Raw genomic sequence first — 20,891 nt, forward strand, 5'->3', positions numbered from 1 at the left:
CCGGCCTGCGAATCAAAGGGTCGCTGGTTTGATTCCTAGTCAGGGCACATGCCTGGGTTGCAGGCCAGGTCCCCAGTAGGGGGCGTGTGAGAGGCAACCACACATTGATGTTTCTTCCCTCTCTTTCTCCCTTCCTTCCCCTCTCTAAAAAATAAATAAATAAAATCTTTTTTAAAAAAGGGGAGAAAAAATGGCACCACTGTGATAACATAATCAATAAAATATGCTTTACACGGAAAAAAAAAGAACGAAAGCTTATCATTTGTGACCGCATGGATGGACCTAGAGGCTATTATGCGAAGTGAAATAAGTCAGACAGAGAAAGATTAATACCGTGTGATTTCACTTATACGTGGAAACTTAAGCGCAAAATAAACAAGCACACAAAATAGAAACCGACTCAGGACAGAGAGCGGACTGGTGGCTGCCAGAGCGGAGGGGCGCAGAGGGCTGGGTGAAAGGCGAAGGGATTGAGACGTACAGATTGGGAGTCGCAAAACAGTCACGGGCTGTAAAGTACGGCGCAGGGAATGTAGTCAGTGATGTGGTAATAACTACGTGTGGCGCCAGGTGGGCCTTGAAATATTGGGGGGCCCACTTTGTACAGTGTGTGACCGTCTGACGGCTGTGCTGCACACCAGAAACTAATGCAAAGTAATACAGGGTGTCGACCGTAACTGAAAAAGGAAAAGACGCCGGAGTGATCACACTAATGTGCGCCCCCACCAGCGGTGTTTGAGGGTTCCAGTTGTTCCCCATTCCTGCCAGCGTTTGTCATTGTCAGCCCTTTTAAATTTAGTCATTCTGGTGGGTGTGCAGGGTTTCACCACGGTTTTGATTTGCGTTTCCCTAATGAGCGATGATGTTGGGCGTATTTCCATGTGCTGATTGGTCGTTCACACATCTTGTTTTGTGAAATGTCCGTTCAAATCAGCCTGTGTTTTAAAAACAGCTTACTGAGATATTCGCATGCCATACGGCTCGTCCACTGAAAGAGTACAAGTTGCTCTGGCTGGTGTATTTCAGTGGATTGAGTGCCAGCCTGTGAGCCAGAAGGTCACAGGTTCAATTCCTCATCTCAGGCACATGCCTGGGTTGTGGGTCAGGTCCCCAGTAGGGGGCGTGAAGAGGCAACTGACCCCTGTTTCTTTGCTGCTCTTTCCCTCTCTCTAAAAATAAATGAATTTTCTTTAGAAAAGTGTACAATTCAATGTTTGTCAGTATATTCACAAAGACCCTCCTTTAACCTGAATTACTGAACACTGAGTATCTTCGGAATTTAACATTTGCTTCAGATTTGATAATGTTTCTTAGTGACGACAACCTAAAATCCCATGGGAAAATAGCACGTGCACACAAAACGAGTGGTGGGCCACCATCGAGGTGACAACTGCTGCTGTGTGACTCACACGTAGCGCGCTTCACGCACTTCGCCAGTTGTCAGTTAAAACAAGAAGTGAACTCTTGGTTCCCACGCACGTCTGCGGTGGCTGTAACTGCTGAGCTCAAACTACTGTTCTCGATGCAAACACAATGGCAATTTCCACGTTTTAAAATCCATTTAACTGTGCAGCTGAGAAGCTCCCACTTAACCCTCAATTGGAAGTGGTTAGTCCTGTTATTAAGCCCATCCAGTGATTTTTTAAAATTCCAGAGTTTGAATTTTTCATTTCTAAAATTTCCTATTTTGTTCTCTTAAAAACCATTTTTCTACCTCTCATTCATGAGAGCCTATTTCCCACGACCTCGCTGGACGGGGTTGCTGTAGCCTGTTTAACATCCCTGCCTGACCCTTCTGATAGCCGACTGACTCCACCTGGCATTGGCTCAGCTGATCCTTTTCCCTTAAGGATGGGTCACAATTTCCTGGCTTTTCCTATGCTGAATATTTTTGGATTTTCTCACGAACATAGTGGCGATTACATTGTATAGACCCTGAATTGTCATATTCCTGTGAAGACTCTTTGGTTTTGGTGGGCCATGAACTTGGTTAGACTACAGCTGTGAACTCTGCCACTCCTGAGGGGGCAGAGGTCAGTTTCGGCCCCTTTCCATCTCTGGCCGAGCTGTTTCCCATCTGCCCTGCACACACGTGACTCAGGGCTCAGCTAGAGACTCAGGCCGAGACTGAGCACTCGCACCACCACCCTGGCCACGCCTCCAGCTGTCCGCAGGGCAAAGCCACCCGCACACACAGAAAACCACTCAGAGCTGGCATCTTCCCCCAGGTAGCAATTCCCCTCCAAGATCTGACTTTTGTTCACTCCCCAGGGCCCTTGGGGAGTGGCTTTTTCACATTCTGTGCAAAACTTGTAGTAGCTGTCTGTTGACAGGGCTTTTTAAAGGCATTTACTTCTCCATCGACTTCCGTAAGTTGACTCTCGTACCTGGCAGCCTCGCTGAGTTTCAGGCAGGCACACCTTGGAGATGTGGCGGGCTCAGTTCCAGGCTGCTGCAACAAAGCAGGTCATAATCTTTTTTGCGCGGTGAAGGGTCTTGCCTTCAATTTGTAAAAGAAAAAAGCAGCATCTGTGAAGCAAAAGAAAACAAGGCAGGCGTGTTTAATTAGCATGTGGTTTAACTGCATATAGCGAACTACGCTGCAGAGAGAAAGAAGGAACTCCTACCCTTCGTGACAGCGTGAATGGAACTGGAGAGCATTATGCTAAGTGAAATAAGCCAGGTGGTGAAAAACAAATACCACATGATCTCACCTATAAGTGGAACCTAATTAACAAAACAAACAAGCAAGCAAAATATAACCAGAGGCATGGAAATAAAGAACAAACTGATAGTAGCCAGAGGGGAGGGGGGAGGGAGATGACAGGAAAGAAGGGAAAGGTTCATCAAGGAACGCTTATAAAGGACCCATGGACAAAGCCAAGGGGGCGAAGGATTGAGGGTGGGAGGTGGGGGCGGGTGGGGTGGGGAAAATGCTGGGGGGAAAATGGAGACAACTGTATTCAAACAACAATAAAAAAAAAAGATTAAAAAAAAAGAGAAAACCCAGCCCACAGAAAAGGTCAGAGATGGGGCAGCTGCGCATACTCAGCTCAGCAAACAGAAACCTCTGCAGGTATGAAACTCACAGGAGCCCCCACAGGGAAATGGTGATGACTTCCTGTTCACGAAATCATCGGAGAGGTCGCAGGGGAAGCGAGGGAGCTTCCAGGTACTTTGGCTTCAAGGTCAACCACGAAGGCTGTGGTCTAAAGTCAGGAATCGGGGAGCAGGCGCACCGGGTTGTCCACACCCGGTGGCCAGCAGCCAGAGCATCGGGGACGTGGCCTCGTGCTCCTGTCTGGGACACAGCCAGTGCCAGGGCAGGGGCTCCCACTGGCCCCACCATCACGGAGGGCTGTGCTGTGTGCTCACTGAGGCTAGCTGGGTTGGCTTTGTCTCCCCAGCCCCTGGACTCTTGCAGTCCCCCACTCGGCCTCTTCACCCCCTGCTGACGTCCATGCTATACTACTATGAGCCCAGAACTCACTTGAACGAAACCACACCATGGCTGATACTCTGAGCGGCCACCAGAGAGAATGGCTTTGTGGGGTGGCCTGTGGAGACCCTGCCAGGGCACCACTGGGAGACCACACCCTGGCTGTGCTGTGTGGTTTTGGCCATTCACCGAGCCTCCCTTTCTCCACCTGAGAAACAGGAGAGTAAGAGCGCAGGAAGCAAGGACTTGGCTCCGACACATGCCTGGTACACGATGGTCAGCCCGGAGCGTCCACCCATGCCCACCAAGGGAAGGGCTGAGGCAGCTCTCCACCCTGCACCTCTCCTCCCTGGGCGGCCTCTCCGCGGGGCCCCCACCCTCACATTCCTGGAGCATGAGCAGCACAGCTCTTAGCTGCATCAGTAATTCCTCATTTCCTTCCCTGACAGACCTGAGAGGCTGCCGGCCCCTTGACCATCCACTTACCAACTGAGGAAACCAAGGCAGAGGAGGTTCAGGTTTGGTCCATCACCCCAGAACATCAGAGCCACCACAAGCAGGGCCTACCCAGACCCTGGGGAGGGACCTGGGGACACCAGGGTTTTTTCCAGGGGTCTCCTGGTACTCAGCTCAGTGTTCAGGCTCACGAGGGGCTGACCACAGCCTCATCCGTGGGGGTTGGGGGGTGGATAACGGCCCAGTCAGGGTCTGGGTCATGTGCATGGTCTTGCCTGGGGAGGTGAGGGCCAGGAAAACCCCATCAGCGTCTTCTGGAACTCTGAGCCAAGCAGCTCTGGGTGGGAGCAGGGAGTAGGCTGAAGCTGGTACTGGGAAACACCCAGGAGGGGCCCCTGACCATCCGCAAACAAGCAGGCTGGGGGAGGTGGGGCGGCTATTGCCTCCGCCTCCGTGGATGCCCCCTCCCGAGTCCTCATTGCACTTGGGGAGCAGTGAGGACCCCGCCCCACCTCTCTTGCTCTACTCAGAGGTTGGAACTTTGAGCACCAGCTCTGTCTGTCCCAGTACCAGCCGCTCCCGACGCGCTGTGAGCCCCTGGGCTTGCTGCGCAGCGTCTGTATGTGGGAGATCTGTCCTAAGCCCGTAATCTGCTCCCCTGCCCACCCTCTCCAGAGAGGCCTGCGGTTGGCAGGGAATGTGGTCTGACTTCATATTCCATCACTTGAGGGCCAGACCTTGGGGGCCGAGGTTGGGCTAGGGGGGAGATTCTGTAGGTGTGTGGAACAGGAGAGGGAGGGGACAGCCTCTGCCAGAGTCCCGCAGCCAAGCACCTGCCAGAGGCTGTGAGCTCCTGACTCTCAGCGTGGGGGAGGTGTCACAGGCAGTCGCCTTTATCTCGCACTCTCCTCTGAGGAGCTTAGGGTCCAGTCAGACCCCAGATGGCTGCAGCCAGGGACAGGAGGGCAAGGGCAGGGCCAGCCCGCTCTGTGCCCAGGCCCCACATCCAGGGTCCTGGCCAGAGCCTGAATGTCTTCTACTCCAGCCCCAGTGTCTGAGGAGGGCTTGGCATGCAGTAGGTGCCAGGTGAGTGTGCAGGTGGCTCATGAGTAACAGCTGACCAGGTGGATGCTGGTCTTGGAGGACTCAGGGTCAGAGAGGGGACCACTAGGTCCTATCCTGTCTTGCCCCCGCCGGGACCCACCACACTGCCTGGGAACTGTTTCCACATCACACATCAATACCCACGCCCTGAACTGGCTGAAACACCACGACTCGCTTGTGGCGCTCTGGCTGGTCCGAGAGCTGCAGCCTTAACACAGCCGAGGTGTCTCTGTGGCCCCAACCTGGCCTTGGGTGGGGAGGGAAGGATGCTGATTCCAGGGCCCATGGTGGCTTGCAGAGGCTCCCAGGGGGCCCCACCTGGGGTGCTGGGGGCCCCTGGTTACATGGTGCTGGGTGTGGGCTGAGGGGAGAAGCAGGGGGAGGTGCAGCTCTTGCCTGGTCCCACTCACTGCCTATTTTCTGGCCTGGGGCCTGGTTTTCTCCCACCTCCTCTGCGGCCTGGTAGGGAGGGGAGAGGGATTCTCTGGGGCCTTGCTGCTCCCCGGACTTTCCCTGTAGGCTGGCTATTTGCACAGCTGAAAGGGGTTGCTGAAACATGAATGTGCCCACCCCCCCCGTACTTCTGAGCCAGGGGTGCGGCTGACACAGGCCTGGGCAAAGGTTGGGGGGAGGGTTGTCTCTGCTCCACAGGGCCACCGGCAGCCTCTAGCTCTGGGTCTCCCTGGGAGGGGCAAGTGTACAAGGTGGCTTGGTCTCTTTCAGGCCCCACCCCGACCCTGGAACGACCTTCTCCACCCAGCTCCCCACTGTAGAAAGTGCAAGGGGCTCTCCCACCCCCCACAGGAATGCCTACCCACTCACTGCCTCACCTAGGGGGCTGACAAGTAGGAGGCAGCATTGCTCTCTGGCACCCACCCAGGCCTCTGTTTTGAGAGGGACTTCAGAAGGGAAAGCAGGAGGTGGGCCCCACCCAGCTTCGCCCACCTGTCAAGGCCCTGGGTTTGCACGAAGTCCTGCGCCTGTGGCCGTGGGTTTGGAGGGGCAGTTGGTCATGCCCCAAGTTGGGGGGCGGCATTCAGCAGGACTCCCAGCCCTGACCTGCTTAGTCCCCCTGGTGCAAATGGGGAAATTGAGGCCAGCCTGAGCCAGAGGCAGCCCTGCCTCCTTCTGCCTTCCCTGCCCTGCCCTACTGGGAGAGGGGGTGGGGCCAACTGACTGCCTGCCCACCCTCCTCTCAGCTGGGGACAGAGCGGACTCAACTCCACAGCCCCTGGCAGGAGGGCCCAGTTTCCCAGACGGGGTCAGCCAGGTGGGCTGTTCGGTCCTGAGAACAGGGCCGGAGGCACCACAGACGCTGCTGCAGGGGTCTGACAAGGTTTGATCTGGCGCCCCTCTGGGGCTCTGAGACCCCTTTACTGGCCTTGCGCAGGGCCGCGGGTGGGCGAGTGGTGGGAATGACAGAGTGGCTGTCCTCCACAGGCCACGGCCATGCAGACTTCTCGACCCACCCTGGGGTCCTTCAGAACCCCCACCCGAGGCAGCTTCCTGCTTCTGCTTCTCAGCCTCAGTGAGTAATGGGAGTAGCAAAGGATTGGACTGCCAGAGCGCTGGAGGGCAGCCAAGAGTTCTTTGGGGTTGGGGGCCTCAGGAGAGGCTCTACCTGCCCCATGCCTCCTCCCCAGTCTGTGAGCAGTGCCCCCATCCTTGGGAGGTGGATCAAGTACAGATCTCAGCAGATGCCCGAGTTTCGGGCAGGTTGTCAGCCAGGTCTCTTCCTGCCCTGCCCCATAGGGCTGCAGGCTGAACTAGGGCGGTGCTGTGATGGGGGCTCCGGCCAACCGAGGGTGTTTGTGGGATGGGTGTCTGACTGCCCTGAGCAGTGGGGTCCTAAGAAAAGGATATGGGAGCCCTGTGCTCCCTGGTGGGGAGCAGGCCCTGGCCTGGGGTGGGGCATGGGGGGCTGTGACATCATGGGGTACAGGGGCCTAACCCTCTGTTTCCACACCTGTGGGGTGTGCACAGGGCTGGGGGCCAGGGAGAGGCTGGCTTTGCCTCCTTCCTCCCTGTGGTAGGGCCTGCAGCAGGCACACCCAGGAGCCCCCAGCTCCTCCTGAACCCTGTGTCCCTGCCCTGCAGGGTGGGCACTACCTTCCACGGTGAAGACTGCAGACACAGGACAGGTAAGGACCCTCTGGGGAGACGGGGGAGGGTTTTCTGGCCCTTGGTGGGGGTGCTGGGATGCTGGGCCATGCGTGGCTCAGCCACAACCCTGTGCGTCCTCAGGGCACTGTGACCTCATGGCTGCAACGCACCTCCCAGGCTGAGCAGCCTGAGCCAACTGCCGTCCTCCTGAGGGCTCTGCAGGGCACAGACAGTGAGCACAGGGCCCAGCCCCGTCGAGTGGGAGACCTGAGGGTGGAGGCTGGCACTATGGGGTCTCACCTGCTAGTGCTGTAGCCCTTTCTGGCTGCTCAGCTCATTCAATTGTGAAAACCTTGGAGAGGGGACAGAATCTCCCCATTTTGCCAATGGGTAAACTGAGTCCTGGAGAGGGTCATGATTTGCCCAGGGTCTCAGCACGGGTGTGGAAGGATGAGGAGGTTGACTGGAAAAGCCCAGCCCCCTGACCCCCTGCCTGCCCCTGTAGAGAAGGCGTGCCCCCCAGAGAAGGAGGTCCACATGGTGGATGAAGAACTTTTCTTCTATGAGGACTGGGAGCTGGAGGCCTGCGTGAGCGGGGCCCTGCTGGCCGAGCAAATGGACCGGGTGAACGCCATTCCTTTCACCTATCAGCAGCTTGACATTTTAAAGCACAAACTGGACCAGGTAGTTCACGACTTGGGCTTCCGCCTGCTGAAGATGCCAAAGCCTTCCCCAGCTAACTGGGAAGGGGCTGTGGCCCTCACTGTCAATTTCCCCGGCAGTTCTACCCACAGGGGTACCCTGAGTCCCTGATCCGGAACCTGAGTTACTTCTTCCTCAAGGTCACCCCCGAGGACATCCACCGATGGAATGTGACATCCCTGGAGACAGTGAAGTCTCTGCTGAAAGTCAGCAAAGGGCAAAAAATGGGTCCTCAGGTGACCACCTGTTGGGAGGGGAGCGCAGGGTGTGCAGGCCTTGGGGGATACATCTCTCCCCGCCCCGAGGCACCTCACTGGGCTCCTCCCACAGGTGGCTGCCCTGATTGCCCGCTACGTGGTGGGAGGGGGCCAGCTGGACAAGGTCACCCTGGACATGCTGGCCAGCTTTCACCCCACCTACCTCTGCTCCCTCAGTCCTGAGCAGCTGGGCTTTGTGCAAGAAGATGTTCTTTGGTGAGTCCCGGGGTCTGCCCCGTTGGGGGTGTGTGTAAGCTCCCTTCCCAGCGCCATACCGCCTCTCCAGGGAGGTCAGGCCCCAGGACCTGGATGGGTGCCACCCACCGCAGATGGACGTTCTCTATCGCAAGGCCCACGTCGCTTTCCGGAACACGAGCAGGTCCACGTACTTTGAGAGAATCAAGCCCTTCCTGGGTGAGCCAGGAGAACGTGGGGTAGCGGGATGCTGGAGGTCCCCATACGTGCTGCCTTCCCCCTGGTATCATCACCAGGCATCGGGGTGCCCTCCATCCTTCCGAGTGTGTATGTAGGCTGAGGTCCTGTGAGTTCTGACCCCTGCTCAGGCGCTTGGCCACCTCCAGCCTCTCCGCTGACTGGGAGAGTCAGGTGGTCACCAGGCAAACCAGAGCCCAGGAATTCCTTAGGAAAAGGGAATCTCAGTAAAGGTAGCGCACTTCCCGCAGCTTGTGTTCAGCGGGTGAGAGTGGAGGTAGTGTTGTGAGTTCTCACGCTTAGGGCCCCTCTCCCTGGCCACAGGTGGGGCCTCCACGGAGGACTTGCGGGCTCTCGTTCCACAGAACATCAGCATGGACATAGCCACATTCAAGAAGTTAAGGAAAGAGGCCTTGCTGGTATGGCCACCAGAGGGGCGGGGCTATTGGAAGGTGCTGCCAAGTGGAGGAGCCAGGGAGAAGGGCTGGTCTGTGGATGGGTGGGGCCACTGAGTGGGCGGGGCCTTGGGGGGAGCAGCTACTGAGCCAGGGCCACTCCAAAGTCTGGAGCTGCTGAAGCAGGGTCTGTGGGCTAGGGAAGCATGGGGTGGTTTGGACAGGGCAGAGTCCAGCAGCCCTCTGGACAGAGGCAGGGACACTCTGACGGCCGCCTGGGGGCTTTGGCAGCCACTGACCATTGCCGAGGTGCAAAAACTTCTGGGTCCAAACCTGGAGGACCTGAAGGCAGAGGAGAGAAACAGCCCCGTGCGGGACTGGATCTTGCAACAACGTCAGGACGACCTGGACAGCCTGGGGCTGGGGCTTCATGGCGGCATCCCCAACGGCTATATCGTCCTAGACCTCAGCTTTCGAGGTGGGCTGTGGTGGCTGGCTGGGTGGGGCTGGGACAGAGTGAGGTGGAGGGTCTGAGTTACCCCCTCTCTGTGCAGAGGCCCTCTCAGGGGGGTCCCACCTCCTTGGACCTGGACCTGCATTCATTATGATCCCAGCTCTGCTCCTGGCTTCGCCCCTGAACTGAGCTGGATGCTCTGGATGCTGAACTGGGCCCTGCTGTGGAGACTCCCGCCTGGGGGAGTAGGCTTGGGTGGTCCCTGCCCCACCCTAGGGGACAGGAGCTCAATAAAAGAGAACATGTTCCTCCTCCAAAGAGTGACCTGTAGTGTTCTGGGGACAGGGTGGGAGGCCTTATGGCTACGGTGTTCTGAGGGGCGGGGTTGGGGTGGACAGCTCTGGTGTCCTGGGCCCTGATTGGCTGTGGTGTTCTGAGCGGTAGGGGCCTGAGGGCTGTAACCCTGTGGACAAGACTCCCTGACTTGCAGCCCTTCCAGTTTGTACTTGGAAGCAGGGCGGGTTGGGGGAAAGCAGGGCAGGGGGGAGGGCTACGGCCTTCTGATGCTCTTCCATTGCTCCCATCTCTCCTGAGGCAAGGCCAACGAACCCAGGGTGGCCTTGGTGACTCCCCAGGGTGAGAGTCCTGTTCCTGGCTAAGAGGGTTTCCGTGCCCTTCCTCGGGCCCAGAGCAAAGGGACACATGCAGGAAAACCACCTTGTCCTTTATTAAAATCAGCGAAGTGCCATAGCATCCCCGTCCCCAGCCCCACTTCTTTATCCTGAAGGAGACCAGAGGGCCCAGGTAACCCTGTAGTCCCAGCTCTGCCTAGGCCCTCAGTCCAGCTCCAGGTCCCAGGAGCTGGATGTGGGTAGGACCCTGCCCTGCAGGCTCCTAGGACATGGGACGTGGCCAGGTTCCCTGGGCCTGGGGCTTGCGCCCTGGCCTGGGCTGGCATCCAGCTCCACCTACCAGCCCCGATTTCCCTGCATGTGGTGCCAGCACAGTGCTGTCTTCGGGGGCTGCTGTGCAGGCACCCTGTGAGCAGCCCCCAAAGGGCTCCAGGCTGCCCCAGTACAGCAGCCACAGGAGACTGGAAGGCAGGGCCACAGCAAGTGGCAGACACCTCAGGTGGGCTGGTGGGCTGCCTGTGGGTGGATCATGGAGGATACGCCCATCAGTCCTGGCTGGGAGCCATGCCCGGGATTGTCCCGTCAGCTTTTGGGCAGCCACCCCTTCTGGGCTCCAGGGTCACACCAGCCCTGTGGGTGGGAAAGGCCGTGTGCGGCCACTCTTCTGTGCCCTAACAAAGATCTCAAAGCTTCCCCTTCCCTGGGGTCTGGCCCCTACTTTATGCAGTCAGTGGGTCTGGAGGAGGCAACTGTGTCCTTCAGTAAGTCAACAGACGATACAGGGTGAAGCATGTCACTCAAATGTCACCCAAGAGGCCAGTGGAAAAAGTTGGCCAATGGAGTATGACATTGGGTATAAGTAGCGGTTTGGGGTCCACAGAGGCCCTGGGCAGACAAGGCCGAGCAGAGGCAGGGGAAGGCCTGCCAAGGGGGAGGCCTGGGTGTGAGGCTGTACCTGAGGAGGGGGCATCACTCCCAGACCCGCCCGATGTGGCGGCTAGATGGGACGCCCAGAGAGTTGTGTCGTGAGTCCCAGTGGTCAAGGGGACCGGGCCGGTCGGGCTGGCGGGGCTGGCAGGGTCTGTGTCCAGGCCTAGCTTGTCCAGAGCCAACCTGTTCAGGCTGCGGAGCCAGGAGCTGACGGTCGGGTGGCTGCGTGCTTTCTGCAGGTCCCCCACATTCTGGCCGAGCAGCATCGTCACGTGGTCCACACTTAGGCCCTTTGAGGGAAGTGAGGGGGCCAGGTAGGAAGGGACAGAGAGTCGTGAAGGGGCCCAGCTTTGGGGCCAAGGGAGGACTCGGCAGTGCTTACCCAAGGAGTGAGCACAGGGGTGAGGCCTGGCAGAATCACCCTGGAGAAGTGACCTGAGGCCCACTTTGGGGTGCCTGCGGACCTGTGGCCTGGGGCTCCCCTGGCTTGGCCAGCCTACCCTACTCCCCCAAGGGGCAGCCCCCAGGGCTCACCTGCAGCACGTGGGGGTTCAGGTTGGTGAAGGTGTGGATGTCCATGGAGACGTTGGCCTGGGCCAGGTGCTGCAGATCCTCCAAGGGGGCACCACCTGAGGGGCGGAAGTGGTGAGGGGGGGCGGGGGGGTTCTAGAGGAAAGGTGTCTGCACACGGGGCAGGGTCTCACCAAGGTAGGGGCGTATGAAGTGGTAGTAGGCAGCCGAGGTCCTGGTGCTGCCGAAGGCTTCTCGGGCCTTGGAGTAGAGCACGTCCTTCTGGCTCTGAGGGCAGGAGGAGACATCCAGGGCCCCGGCCAGCCTGGGGAGGGGTGAGGCTGATGGGCAGGCTGGGAGCCCTGGTTCTCTGGTTGGCTGAGTCTGGCCCTCTCTCCTAAACCACGGCGGTCCTCTTATCCTCTGTACTGGGCTGATAGCATTTCCCCAAAATTTATATCCACCCAAAACCTCAGAATGTGACCTTATTTGGAAATGGGGTCTTTCCTATTTATAGAGGTAATCAAAGTAAGACGAGGTCCTACTGAATTAGGGTGGGTCTTAAAATCCAACGCCTGGTGTCACAGACACAGATACGGATTGGGTGGGGGACAGCCATGTGACGATGATGGAGGCAGAGATGGGGTGATGGGACCAGAAACCAAGAACCGCCAAGGATTGCCGGCAACACCAGAAGTTGGAAGAGGCGGGAAGAAACTTCTGCTACAAGTTTCAGGGGGAGCCTGTCCCCTCTGACACCTTAGTCCCAGACTTCCGGCCTCCAGACTGTGAGAGAATGCGTCTCTGTTCTTTTAAAACTCAGTACTTTGCTTTGGCAGCTGCAGGAAACTAACCCACCTGCAGTGGCCTGGCCCAGACCACTCCTGAGCCTCAGTCTCCCCTCTAATTCCCCTTGGTGAGCAGTGGGGCTGACACTAAGGTGCAGTGAACGTGCCGCTGGTGGGGCTCACCGGAACTCTGAGGGCCGGATGGCCTGGATCTGCTGGGGGCTCATCCAGCAGAGGCGGGAGCCCCCAATAGCCACAAGCAGCGCGCTGGTGATGTTGCCCTTGTGGTCCAGGAACTTCTGCAGGATGGCCTGGGGGCAGGACCGGGGTTGATGGGGCTGGGGTTGTTGGGCCGGGGTCAGTGGGCTCCCCTACCCCCCATCCTTGCCACCTACCCCACCTCTACTGCCCTCACCTCTGTCTGATTCTCCAGGGCCACGTCCGAGGCCAGCAGGGCCATGACCGTGTCCCTAGATGTGATGCTCCACTGGTTGATCTCTGCGTGAGAGTAGAGGTAGACCAGCGAGGTGATGAGCCGAAGCTGCTCTTCTGGGACGCTGCTCGGGTAGATCTGCGTGGACGAGAGGGTCAGGTCCCACCCCCAGTGCCCACCACCTGCCAGCCTCCACCCAGTCCTCAGCGCACCTGAGCCAGCTTGGCCTTGACGACACGCTGGCACTCGGCAGGTAGCGGGTGCTGCAGCAGGGGGTCCAGGTTGGCCTTGAGCACTTGGCTGCCCAAGCAGGACTCGAGCTGTGAGCAGTCGTAGCGCACCAGGAAGAGGTCGTCCTGCAGCGTGGCTGCCGTGATGTTGCCTTGGATGCAGGGTCTCACTGTGGCTGGGGGTGGGGTGGGGTGGGGTTGACCACCCGGCTGCTCAGCCACGGCCTGAGCTGGCCACTGCTGCTGACTTTAGGCTCTACCTCGCTCCTAGCCCTGACCCACCCTTGACTCTGTCCCTGAGCCTGACCTCTAGCCAAGAACCTGGCTCCGCATAGACTTAGTCAAGCTTGACCTTGACATCAACTCCTAGCCAGGCCCTGGCCCAGAAGTCCCGCCGAACAGCCTGTGACTGCCTGTGCTGGACACGGATGGCCGGGCCGAGCTCGGGAGGTATGGCAGCAGGTGGGCCATGTACTGGGTGCTCCCACCCCAGAATCAAGATTACAGACCGGTGTCCCCAGGCCACTGTGGCCACACTGACCTGTGTCCCTCTTGGGCCGTGAAGACATCAACTTGGCCTTGGCTTCAGCCTCAAGGAAGCTGGTGACAAAGCGCCTGGCGTCACGCTGGCTGAGCCGACCTGCCCGGCACGCGGCCACCATACTGCCGAAGAAGTCCAGGCCCACAGCCTGGCAGAGGGTGCTGGAGACTCCACACCCTGGAGCCCCCTGGTTTCTTCTCCTACCCCACAGATAAAAACCCTGTGACAGGAGCGACTGGGGACACCATGTGGGCATTGGAGTGGCGGTATGGTGAACAACCCTCAGGCCTGAACAGGCTGGTGAATGGTCGCTTGGACACTCCTCCCTACGTATGGGGCTAGTTTAGTCCCCCTACCTTACCCCAGGGCACTGTCCTACCTCCTGCACCTGCATCCACAGGCTGGGGCTGATGTAGGTGGCCAGTGGTCCCAGAGCCTGCAGCCCCTCCAGGTTCCAGGAGACAGGGGGCCTGGTGTGGGGAAAGAGGGAGCTGTGTCTGGGTCTGGAGCAGCACCCCAGGCCCTGGAGGCCACCTGCCCTTCCCTGAGTGCACAATTCCCAGGGCCTGGCCTGGTGGGACAGCTTCCCTACCCAGAACAGACTCAGGCTTTGGGGCAGGGGGATTAAGAGGTGCAGTGGATGTTGGTAGCACCCCCAGACCTGTGTGCCCCAAAGGCTGTAAGGTCTGAGAAAGGCTGTGAGTTGGGTCAGAAGTTGGAGGTCATCAGGGCTCTGGAATTCAGTGAACTCCTGCACCCGAACCCCACACCACCTCTTGTCTCATCTCCAGGAGTGGAGGCCTGGGCAGAGGGGGTGGGGCCCCCACTCACCCGAGCTCAGTCCTCCCACTGGCCAGTAGTGTGTTGACAGCAGCCTGCTGGGCAGGGGTCAGCCGGGGGCAGCGTTGCAGGTTCTGCAGCACGTGGGGGTCCGAGGCCACGATGCTGGACGCATCCATGTCGCACACCAGGACCCCAAGGAGCAGCAGGTCTGAGGCACTGAGCTGTCGGTGGGGCCTGCCCTGCAGAAATGGAAGGTTAGCGAGAGCCAGGCCCCCTGGCCCTCCCACCCTTCTGGTCCCACCCCAGGTCCTACCAGGCAGGCTAAGGCTGTGTGCTGCAGGGCAGCCCTCTGGTCAGGCAGGTTGGCCAGCAGCTCTGTGTCCCCTTGAGCGGCACGGCGAGTGAAGGCCCGACAGTCGGCTTCCCTGACCTGCCCCAGGCTGCAGGCAGGTGGGGAACTGTTGGGAGGGTGGGGCCAGCCAGGGGTCCTCTGGGGTGGCCCAGGTGCCCCTGAGGAGCTGGGGTTCCCGGGACCCAGAGAGGCATGCTTAGACTGCTGGGCGTTGGGTGGGACGGTTGGGGGGCACTCACTTGTAGAAGAGCAACAGGTCGGGTGGGTGGAGCAAAAAGTCACCCTGGAGGCCATGCAGGGCGGCCAGGTTGGCCAGGCAGCAGAGCTGGGCAGGTGTAGGGCGCATCACTCCCTTGCCCAGCCCCTCCTCTGTGGCACGGCCCCTCCCCCTACTCCCATACCCACATCCACCCAGTTTCCTCCTCCCAGCTGCTTGCTCTGTGTCACCTGGACTAGTTTTCATCCTCTGCCTGCCTCAATCTCCGCATCAGAATGGCCTCAGAACAGGTCAAACCCAGCCTGAACGTTACCAGCCCTCCCCCGCTCCCCCCACCGCAGGAGGCATTCAGGCCCTCTGCCTACCCCCCAGCCCCACTGCCCCGTGGAAGCCCATCCCAATGCCTCCTGCCCAGGCCTCTTGTCCTGCCTGGCTTGCTTTGGGGTTGTTTAAAGTTTATTACTAGTTCTGCCCTGGCCAAGTGGCTCAGTTGGTTGGAGCGTCACCCTATACACCAAAAGGTTATGGGTTCGATTCCCAGTCAGGGCACACACCTAGTTTGTGGATTCAACGGGGTGCATATGGGAGGCAACTGATTGATGTTTCTCTCTCCCTTCTCTCTCTGAAATCAATGAAAAATATATCTTTGGGTGAGGATTAATAAAATTATTACTAGTGTTTTTCCTTCTTTCTTATTTTCTATTCTTTTTTGTGTGTGTGTGTCTTCCTTTTGTTACTAGTTTTATACTAACTTTATAATGAGACAGAATGACTTCCTCCTTCCTTCCTTCCTTCCTTCCTTCCTTCCTTCCTTCCTTCCTTCTTTCCTTCCAACTCAGGGCAGGCTATGCTTGGGTCAGCTGTGAGTCGAGGTGAGCTCAGCTGGCCCTTCTCATGGCCCAAGTTGGGGAACGGCCAGCAGGCTGGAAGATCTACAGCCCGAGGACCTCAAGAGGGCACCATATGGCAGATGGAGGCAAGAAGGGGCCAGCACAGGCCAGGTGGCCTAGCCCTCATCCAACCGACCACAGGAGCCTGGGGTCTTTGGGCGACTGGCTAAGGAGTCCTAGAAATGATCCAAAGAGGAACATACAGGAAAACCACCCGAGGGGGTGGGCAGGCTCTGTCACCTCGGAGTCAGCCTAAGAGGCCTCTTAGGTGGCTGTGACGCCGGCGGGTGGGCTTAGAGACAACCGCGTGCAGAGTCTGCAGTACGGCCCTAGCACTGCTGTGAGCACAGCGTGTCCCGGCCCAATGGTCCTGGCCCTTGCTGGCCTGTGCCTTCTGCTGGGGACACTCTCCCTTCCTACCCGTCTCAGGTCCCCTTTTTTTGGAGCCTGTCCTTGCCCTCGACACCCAGCCCGCTCACGCCAACCAGGGCTTCTCACCTGCCAGGCTTGGAGGAGCACCCGCTGCAACTCCATCCTCCTGATCAGAGCCGAGAGCTCGTCCCGGGACAGCCGGCTGGCTGGCTGGCACCAGAAGCCTCGCAGGAGGGAGGCGTTAGCACTGAGCAGAAGGAAGCAGGTGGTGAGGGGAGGAGGTGGGGGCGGGAGGGGCAGTCCAGACTGCAGCATGCAGGGTGGAGGTCAGACTCCCAACACTGAAGGAACGAGGCACAGGAAGTTCTGCAGGCAGGGCAATTGACACAGGCAAGACCCCTGCTTCACCCCCTCCCCCTCCCTCCTCCCGTAAGCACCCCTGTTCGGGCTCTGGGCTCTGAGCAGGGGCGTCCCCTGCCCAGATGCTGGGTCTTTGCTCCTTCCCCAGCTGGTCCCAGCAATGGCTGAGCCTTTGAAGATGCGGCCCGGGCAACTGCTGGGCTGGGCCACTGCAGCCCGTTGCGTCTCCTCGCTGAGCCTTCCTCGTGGTGTGAGCCTAATGAAATTTGTGCAGGAGGAGGGGTCTCTTGGGACTTTAACTTGGGCCCGGCTGGTCCAACGTGGGTGCCCAACCTTGCTGGGTCAGTCAACTGATTGATCAATTGACTGATGGCTGATCAGTGACCTCCAACCCCTGGGAAGGAGGGGACAGCTGAGCCTAAGCATGAAAGCCCCGGAAAGTGTGTGGAAACGATGCAGTCTGTTCCGGGGCGTGAGAGGGCGGCAAAGTCTCGGGGTATAAGGAAGGATGAGGACTCAGGATGGGCAGTAATTGCCTGCCAGGCCAAGCGGGGCAGTGCGAGCGCTGCGGGGCTCAGGAGGGACCCTGGACCCGGCCAGCTGTGATGACCTGGGCACCCGCTCTCAGCCACGTGGACATGACCCTGATGCAGGACACCAGACTCCGGGCCGTGTCAGGGCAAGGTGGGTGAGCGGCCGGGGCAGGCCGGGCCAGGCTCCCCAGGCCAGAGCCGGGAGTTAGCGGTCCTGCCACAGCCGCACCTGGCCGGTGCGTGCAGACCCTGGAGGTGGTCCCTCCTTTCCACCGCCCCCACCCCAGGCCTGCCAGGGAATTGGCTGCAGGAGACACGGTTTGTGGATGCAGAGCCTGCAGGAGGGGCTGGCACTTACTTGGCCCACAGGTTGGCCCTGCTGGCTTCCAGCCCTTCCTGGGAGAAGCCCTCGGCCTGGGGACGAGAGCAGGAGACAGTGAGGCACACAGAGAGGGTAAGACCCAGGCTCACCAGGGCACCTGGAACAGAATAGGCCGTAAACAGCCACGAGCCCCTCGAGAGGCTGAGTCCTGCCTGAGTGGGAGCACGTGAATGGGATCCTCGTGTCCCAGGCGGGTCTGTGACTGCCTCCAAATGGAGACCTCGAAAGCCACGTGGCTCTGGTCTCCTGCGTGTAGCAGCCTGGCCTGAGTGGTGGTGTGTGTGTCTGCAGGTGAACATGTGTGTGGTGGTGTGTCTGGCTATATATGTGCCTGCCTGACACTGTACGTGTGTTCCTAATAGTGTGTGTGTGTGATGCGCACACGTGTGATGTGCATGTGCGTGGTGGCACGTACGTACCTGTCGTGGTGCTCTGGCCCAATACAGTACACCTGTGTGTCTGATGAATGGCAGTGTACATGTGTGATGACGTGTTCCCATGTGTAGCTGGTGGGGTGCGCCTTTGTGTGTGTGTGGAAGCATGTGCACACATATGTGGTAGGGCGTACATGTGCCCACCAGTGTCCACACGTGGGTGATGATGTACACATGTGGTGTACAGTGTGTGCCCACGTACACGTACCCGCCATCCTTGTAGCCCTGTCCGCACAGTCCAAGCCCCACGACTGCCAGGCAGAGGGACTGGGGGTCAACTCCCACCTCCTCCTGAGCCCCTTCTCGCTATGACCTCTCTTGTTCCTGCCTTGTCCCCTCCTGTCCAGGCCCAGGCCCAGTGCCCTGTCTGCCTGTCTCCTTCCTTTCCTGGACCCCCAGCGGGCCGCGGGGACACCCTGGGGCAGGGGCGCTGACTGCGGGCTCAGGAGGGCACGCTGGCTGGGGCGCGAGCACTCTCCACACCTGCCGCCAGGCTGCCCGGGGCCCTTCCGTGAGGGGAGTCATCACACCTGCTCTGGGGCCCATGGCTGCGTGACGCGCACAGGCTGTTCTGGTGGGAAGGCACCGGGGTCTCCAGCAGCGGGTCCAGAACAAGCTGGAGAGGAGACAGAAAGTGACGAGGCTGTCCCTACCATCTCCCCCAACCAGCCTTGGCCAAGGGGCACAGACTAGGAGGGTGCCTCCAGGGTCACGCAGGATGGGTGCCTTGCAGGGCAGGCAACCTGAGCCAGGCTACAGCTGCGTCTACCCGTCTTTGGGGAGGGGCGTAACCCCACAAATAACACATCTTTGGAACGAAAGGGAGCTGCCTGAGGGGCAGCCAGGCCAGGCCTTTCTTATCACAGGTTGGGGATCAGGGAACCACAGGCTGTGGCTTGGAGAGTGGCCTCTCTAATGAACAGATCTCTTGAATTACAGGGGAGGGGGCAGCGGTCCCAGGGACTCCCCACAGGCAGCTGCGGGAGACACCTGGTGGCTACCCAACCTGCCCTGGAGTGGCCACGGCTTCACCCCTACACCTGCGCGGCCCACGCAGCTCTCTGTCCCTCTCCGGGGCTGAGACCTGGCCCCAGACACAACCCACAGTGCAGTCCCCTGGGTAGCTCTGGCTGCGGTGGAGACCAAAGCAGTGAGGCTTGGGGATGCAGGTCCTGGGAGGTGAGGGGCATCGGGGAGCCTGGTCACACTGCCCACTCCTGGGCACAGCCTTGCACAGTGTTGCAGCTTGGGGTGACTGTGGGCCTCTGGATTCTACTTGGCCCAGGGGAAAGACAGGGAGCTTACTACCCCACGCAGGGGGGCAACATGGAGGCTCAGAGAGGCTCAGATCCTAGAAGCCTGACCTTGTGGGTCCAGCTAGGAATGGCCCCCACCCCGGCCCCTAGCCCTCACCTGAGTACAAAGACCTGTGGTAGAGGGCGGTGCTCCGGGACCAGGCAGCAGCTGTTGGGTGCAGAGGGCTGTAGCCAGGTGCCACACACTTCAGACACTGGCAGTCCCAGCCTAGTGAGCGTGTCCGTCCCTGCAGCCGAGCCCTGGGGCGCAGCGGTGGTGCGGGGCTGGGGCACCAGGATCCCCGCTCATCTCCCTTCCTCTGCAGCCGCCCACTCCCGGCTGATGTGCAGGGCAGGGGCTGAGGCTGTGCCAGGCAACGCTGCGATGTCAGCCCCTGGGGCCCGGCACAGCAGGCACCTGTTCCCAGCCCCAGGAGAGCGGGAGTTTGAGCACATGGTTGGCGGCCGCCCAGCGTAGCCCCCTCCCACTGAGGAGGTGTGCCTAGAGGGTTGTGTGTGCGTCCACACACATGCACCCCCGCCTTCATGTGTGTGCTGGGGCACGTGCACACGGGGGCCTATACACACATGCCTAGGAGCACACACGTGTGCACGTGTCCCCTGCAGGGGTACTAGGCGTACACAGACTCAAGATGGTACCTAGGTTTATTGACGTGTGTGGGTGTGTTTCTTTCCTGTGGGTGCTGGAGCAGAGCCAGGCACGTATGGCCACACACCTGTGTACCAAAGGCAGGGAGGGCATCCTTAATGGTGGAGAGTGTGCCACACGTACCCTGGGGCCGATCTACCAGGCAGGTCTCTGAAGCTCAGCAGGAGGGGTGCCTGCAGGAGCGACTTCCCATCCCACCCACGCCCAGGACCAGCTGCTGGATGACTGCCGTCTGTACCACATGGTCATATGCGCCCAACAAACCAGCCTTGTGGCCATGCAGAGGTGCTGACCCGAGCCTGCGGGCTGAGAGCTGGAGGGACCAATTGCAGGTCACTCCTGAGCCCCACACAAGCACCATGGAAATCCAGTTTTTGGCTGAGGGCTTGGTAGGGCTCTATACACCGAGGGATTTGGGGGCAGCAAAATCTCACGTGGTAATGGTGTCTCCACCCATTTCAGGGCTGGAGACTCCCACAGGTCAAAGGAGATAGGAGCAGGAAGCAGGCAGTGTGTACAGGAGGTCACACGCTGGCCTACCCGCTGCAGGGCAGCCCCTGCCCCAGACCAGACCAATGACCTCGGCCACAGAGCAACTGCTGGGCTGGAGAGTCGCATCCTGCCCTGGCTCTTCCACGCAATGCCTCACCAAGTCGGCCTTGGCCCATGGAACAGCTTCCACGCCCAGTTCAAAGATGAGGGAACTCAGGCTCAAAGAGGCTGAGCAACTCCCCTCGGCTGCATAGCAGTGAGTGGGGAGCACGGTCAGACCGAGGCCAGGCTGGCACCTGCGTGTGGGACGTGATGGGGGCGTGGGTGTGAGGATGGGGGCAGAGGGTGGATAGGGAGGTGGGTCAGGTCTCAGCAAGGAGGTGATGTCCTGATGTGAGAGTGAGAACTGGAGAAAGCAAGGTGTGCCAGGGTGGGGGTTGGTGATGCCATCCCATCACACCCCTCGCCAGTCACGCTGGGTACACCACAGGAACCACCTGGGCTACCAATACCGGCATCCCATGAAACCCTCCCAATACGGATGAGGAAACAGAGGCGCAGGGAGCAGGGACTGGGAGCTGGGTCTCTGCAGGGGCCCTATGGTGGCTGCTTCTGGCTCCATCCCGAGTTCCTGCTGTGACCCCAGGTAGGTCCAGCTCAGGAGCCTCAAAACCTATGTTACCTAGCAAAAGGGACCCAGCCCAG

General features: G+C 59.5%; 2 protein-coding genes across 7 annotated transcripts; one reads left to right on the forward strand and one right to left on the reverse strand.

Annotated features, from left to right (window-relative positions):
- Nucleotides 1-3,117: 3,117 nt before the first annotated feature.
- On the forward strand, nucleotides 3,118-9,660 carry MSLN (mesothelin). Of its 4 annotated transcripts, XM_045189699.3 has the most exons (13): nucleotides 3,135-3,172; nucleotides 3,889-3,957; nucleotides 6,199-6,335; nucleotides 6,440-6,527; nucleotides 7,097-7,140; nucleotides 7,244-7,334; nucleotides 7,608-7,786; nucleotides 7,885-8,040; nucleotides 8,135-8,277; nucleotides 8,348-8,475; nucleotides 8,818-8,912; nucleotides 9,180-9,366; nucleotides 9,443-9,660. In XM_045189699.3, the coding sequence occupies exons 4-13, from the start codon at nucleotides 6,449-6,451 to the stop codon at nucleotides 9,529-9,531; spliced, it is 1,191 nt and encodes a 396-aa protein (XP_045045634.2). In that variant the 5' UTR covers nucleotides 3,135-3,172; nucleotides 3,889-3,957; nucleotides 6,199-6,335; nucleotides 6,440-6,448; the 3' UTR covers nucleotides 9,532-9,660. The 4 variants fall into 4 exon arrangements, with proteins under 4 accessions (XP_024408917.2, XP_045045634.2, XP_053783642.1 ...); XM_024553149.4 differs by lacking the exon at nucleotides 6,199-6,335 and having other exon boundaries at nucleotides 3,118-3,172; XM_053927667.2 differs by lacking the exons at nucleotides 3,135-3,172; nucleotides 6,199-6,335 and adding an exon at nucleotides 3,687-3,705.
- A 396-nt stretch (nucleotides 9,661-10,056) lies between these two features.
- On the reverse strand, nucleotides 10,057-19,389 carry LOC112298406 (mesothelin-like protein). Of its 3 annotated transcripts, none has more exons than XM_045189897.2 (16): nucleotides 19,143-19,389; nucleotides 18,260-18,345; nucleotides 17,272-17,392; nucleotides 16,147-16,267; nucleotides 14,781-14,866; nucleotides 14,503-14,647; nucleotides 14,238-14,428; nucleotides 13,786-13,876; nucleotides 13,407-13,554; nucleotides 12,848-13,041; nucleotides 12,618-12,773; nucleotides 12,386-12,513; nucleotides 11,609-11,739; nucleotides 11,439-11,533; nucleotides 10,930-11,194; nucleotides 10,057-10,490 (listed from the first exon to the last, which is right to left on the reverse strand). In XM_045189897.2, the coding sequence occupies exons 2-16, from the start codon at nucleotides 18,273-18,275 to the stop codon at nucleotides 10,237-10,239; spliced, it is 2,142 nt and encodes a 713-aa protein (XP_045045832.2). In that variant the 5' UTR covers nucleotides 18,276-18,345; nucleotides 19,143-19,389; the 3' UTR covers nucleotides 10,057-10,236. The 3 variants fall into 3 exon arrangements, with proteins under 3 accessions (XP_045045832.2, XP_045045829.2, XP_045045835.2); XM_045189894.2 differs by having other exon boundaries at nucleotides 12,386-12,540; XM_045189900.2 differs by having other exon boundaries at nucleotides 14,503-14,629; nucleotides 19,143-19,388.
- Nucleotides 19,390-20,891: the final 1,502 nt, after the last annotated feature.

Source organism: Desmodus rotundus, chromosome 1 (genome assembly GCF_022682495.2).
Source record: "Desmodus rotundus isolate HL8 chromosome 1, HLdesRot8A.1, whole genome shotgun sequence".
NCBI lineage: Eukaryota > Metazoa > Chordata > Mammalia > Chiroptera > Phyllostomidae > Desmodus > Desmodus rotundus.

Excerpts from the sequence above, each read along its gene's own strand:
- MSLN (XM_045189698.3), top strand. The coding sequence starts at position 4,925 with ATGTCTTCTACTCCAGCCCCAGTGTCTGAGGAGGGCTTGGCATGCAGT. Across the intron at positions 7,787-7,884 it reads TAAAGCACAAACTGGACCAG|TTCTACCCACAGGGGTACCC; the intron begins GTAGTTCACGAC and ends TTTCCCCGGCAG. Across the intron at positions 8,041-8,134 it reads GGCAAAAAATGGGTCCTCAG|GTGGCTGCCCTGATTGCCCG; the intron begins GTGACCACCTGT and ends CTCCTCCCACAG.
- LOC112298406 (XM_045189894.2), bottom strand. Across the intron at positions 14,648-14,780 it reads GACCTGTTGCTCTTCTACAA|TTCCCCACCTGCCTGCAGCC; the intron begins GTGAGTGCCCCC and ends CCCTCCCAACAG. Across the intron at positions 11,195-11,438 it reads TGAACCCCCACGTGCTGCAG|GGCCTAAGTGTGGACCACGT; the intron begins GTGAGCCCTGGG and ends CTTCCCTCAAAG.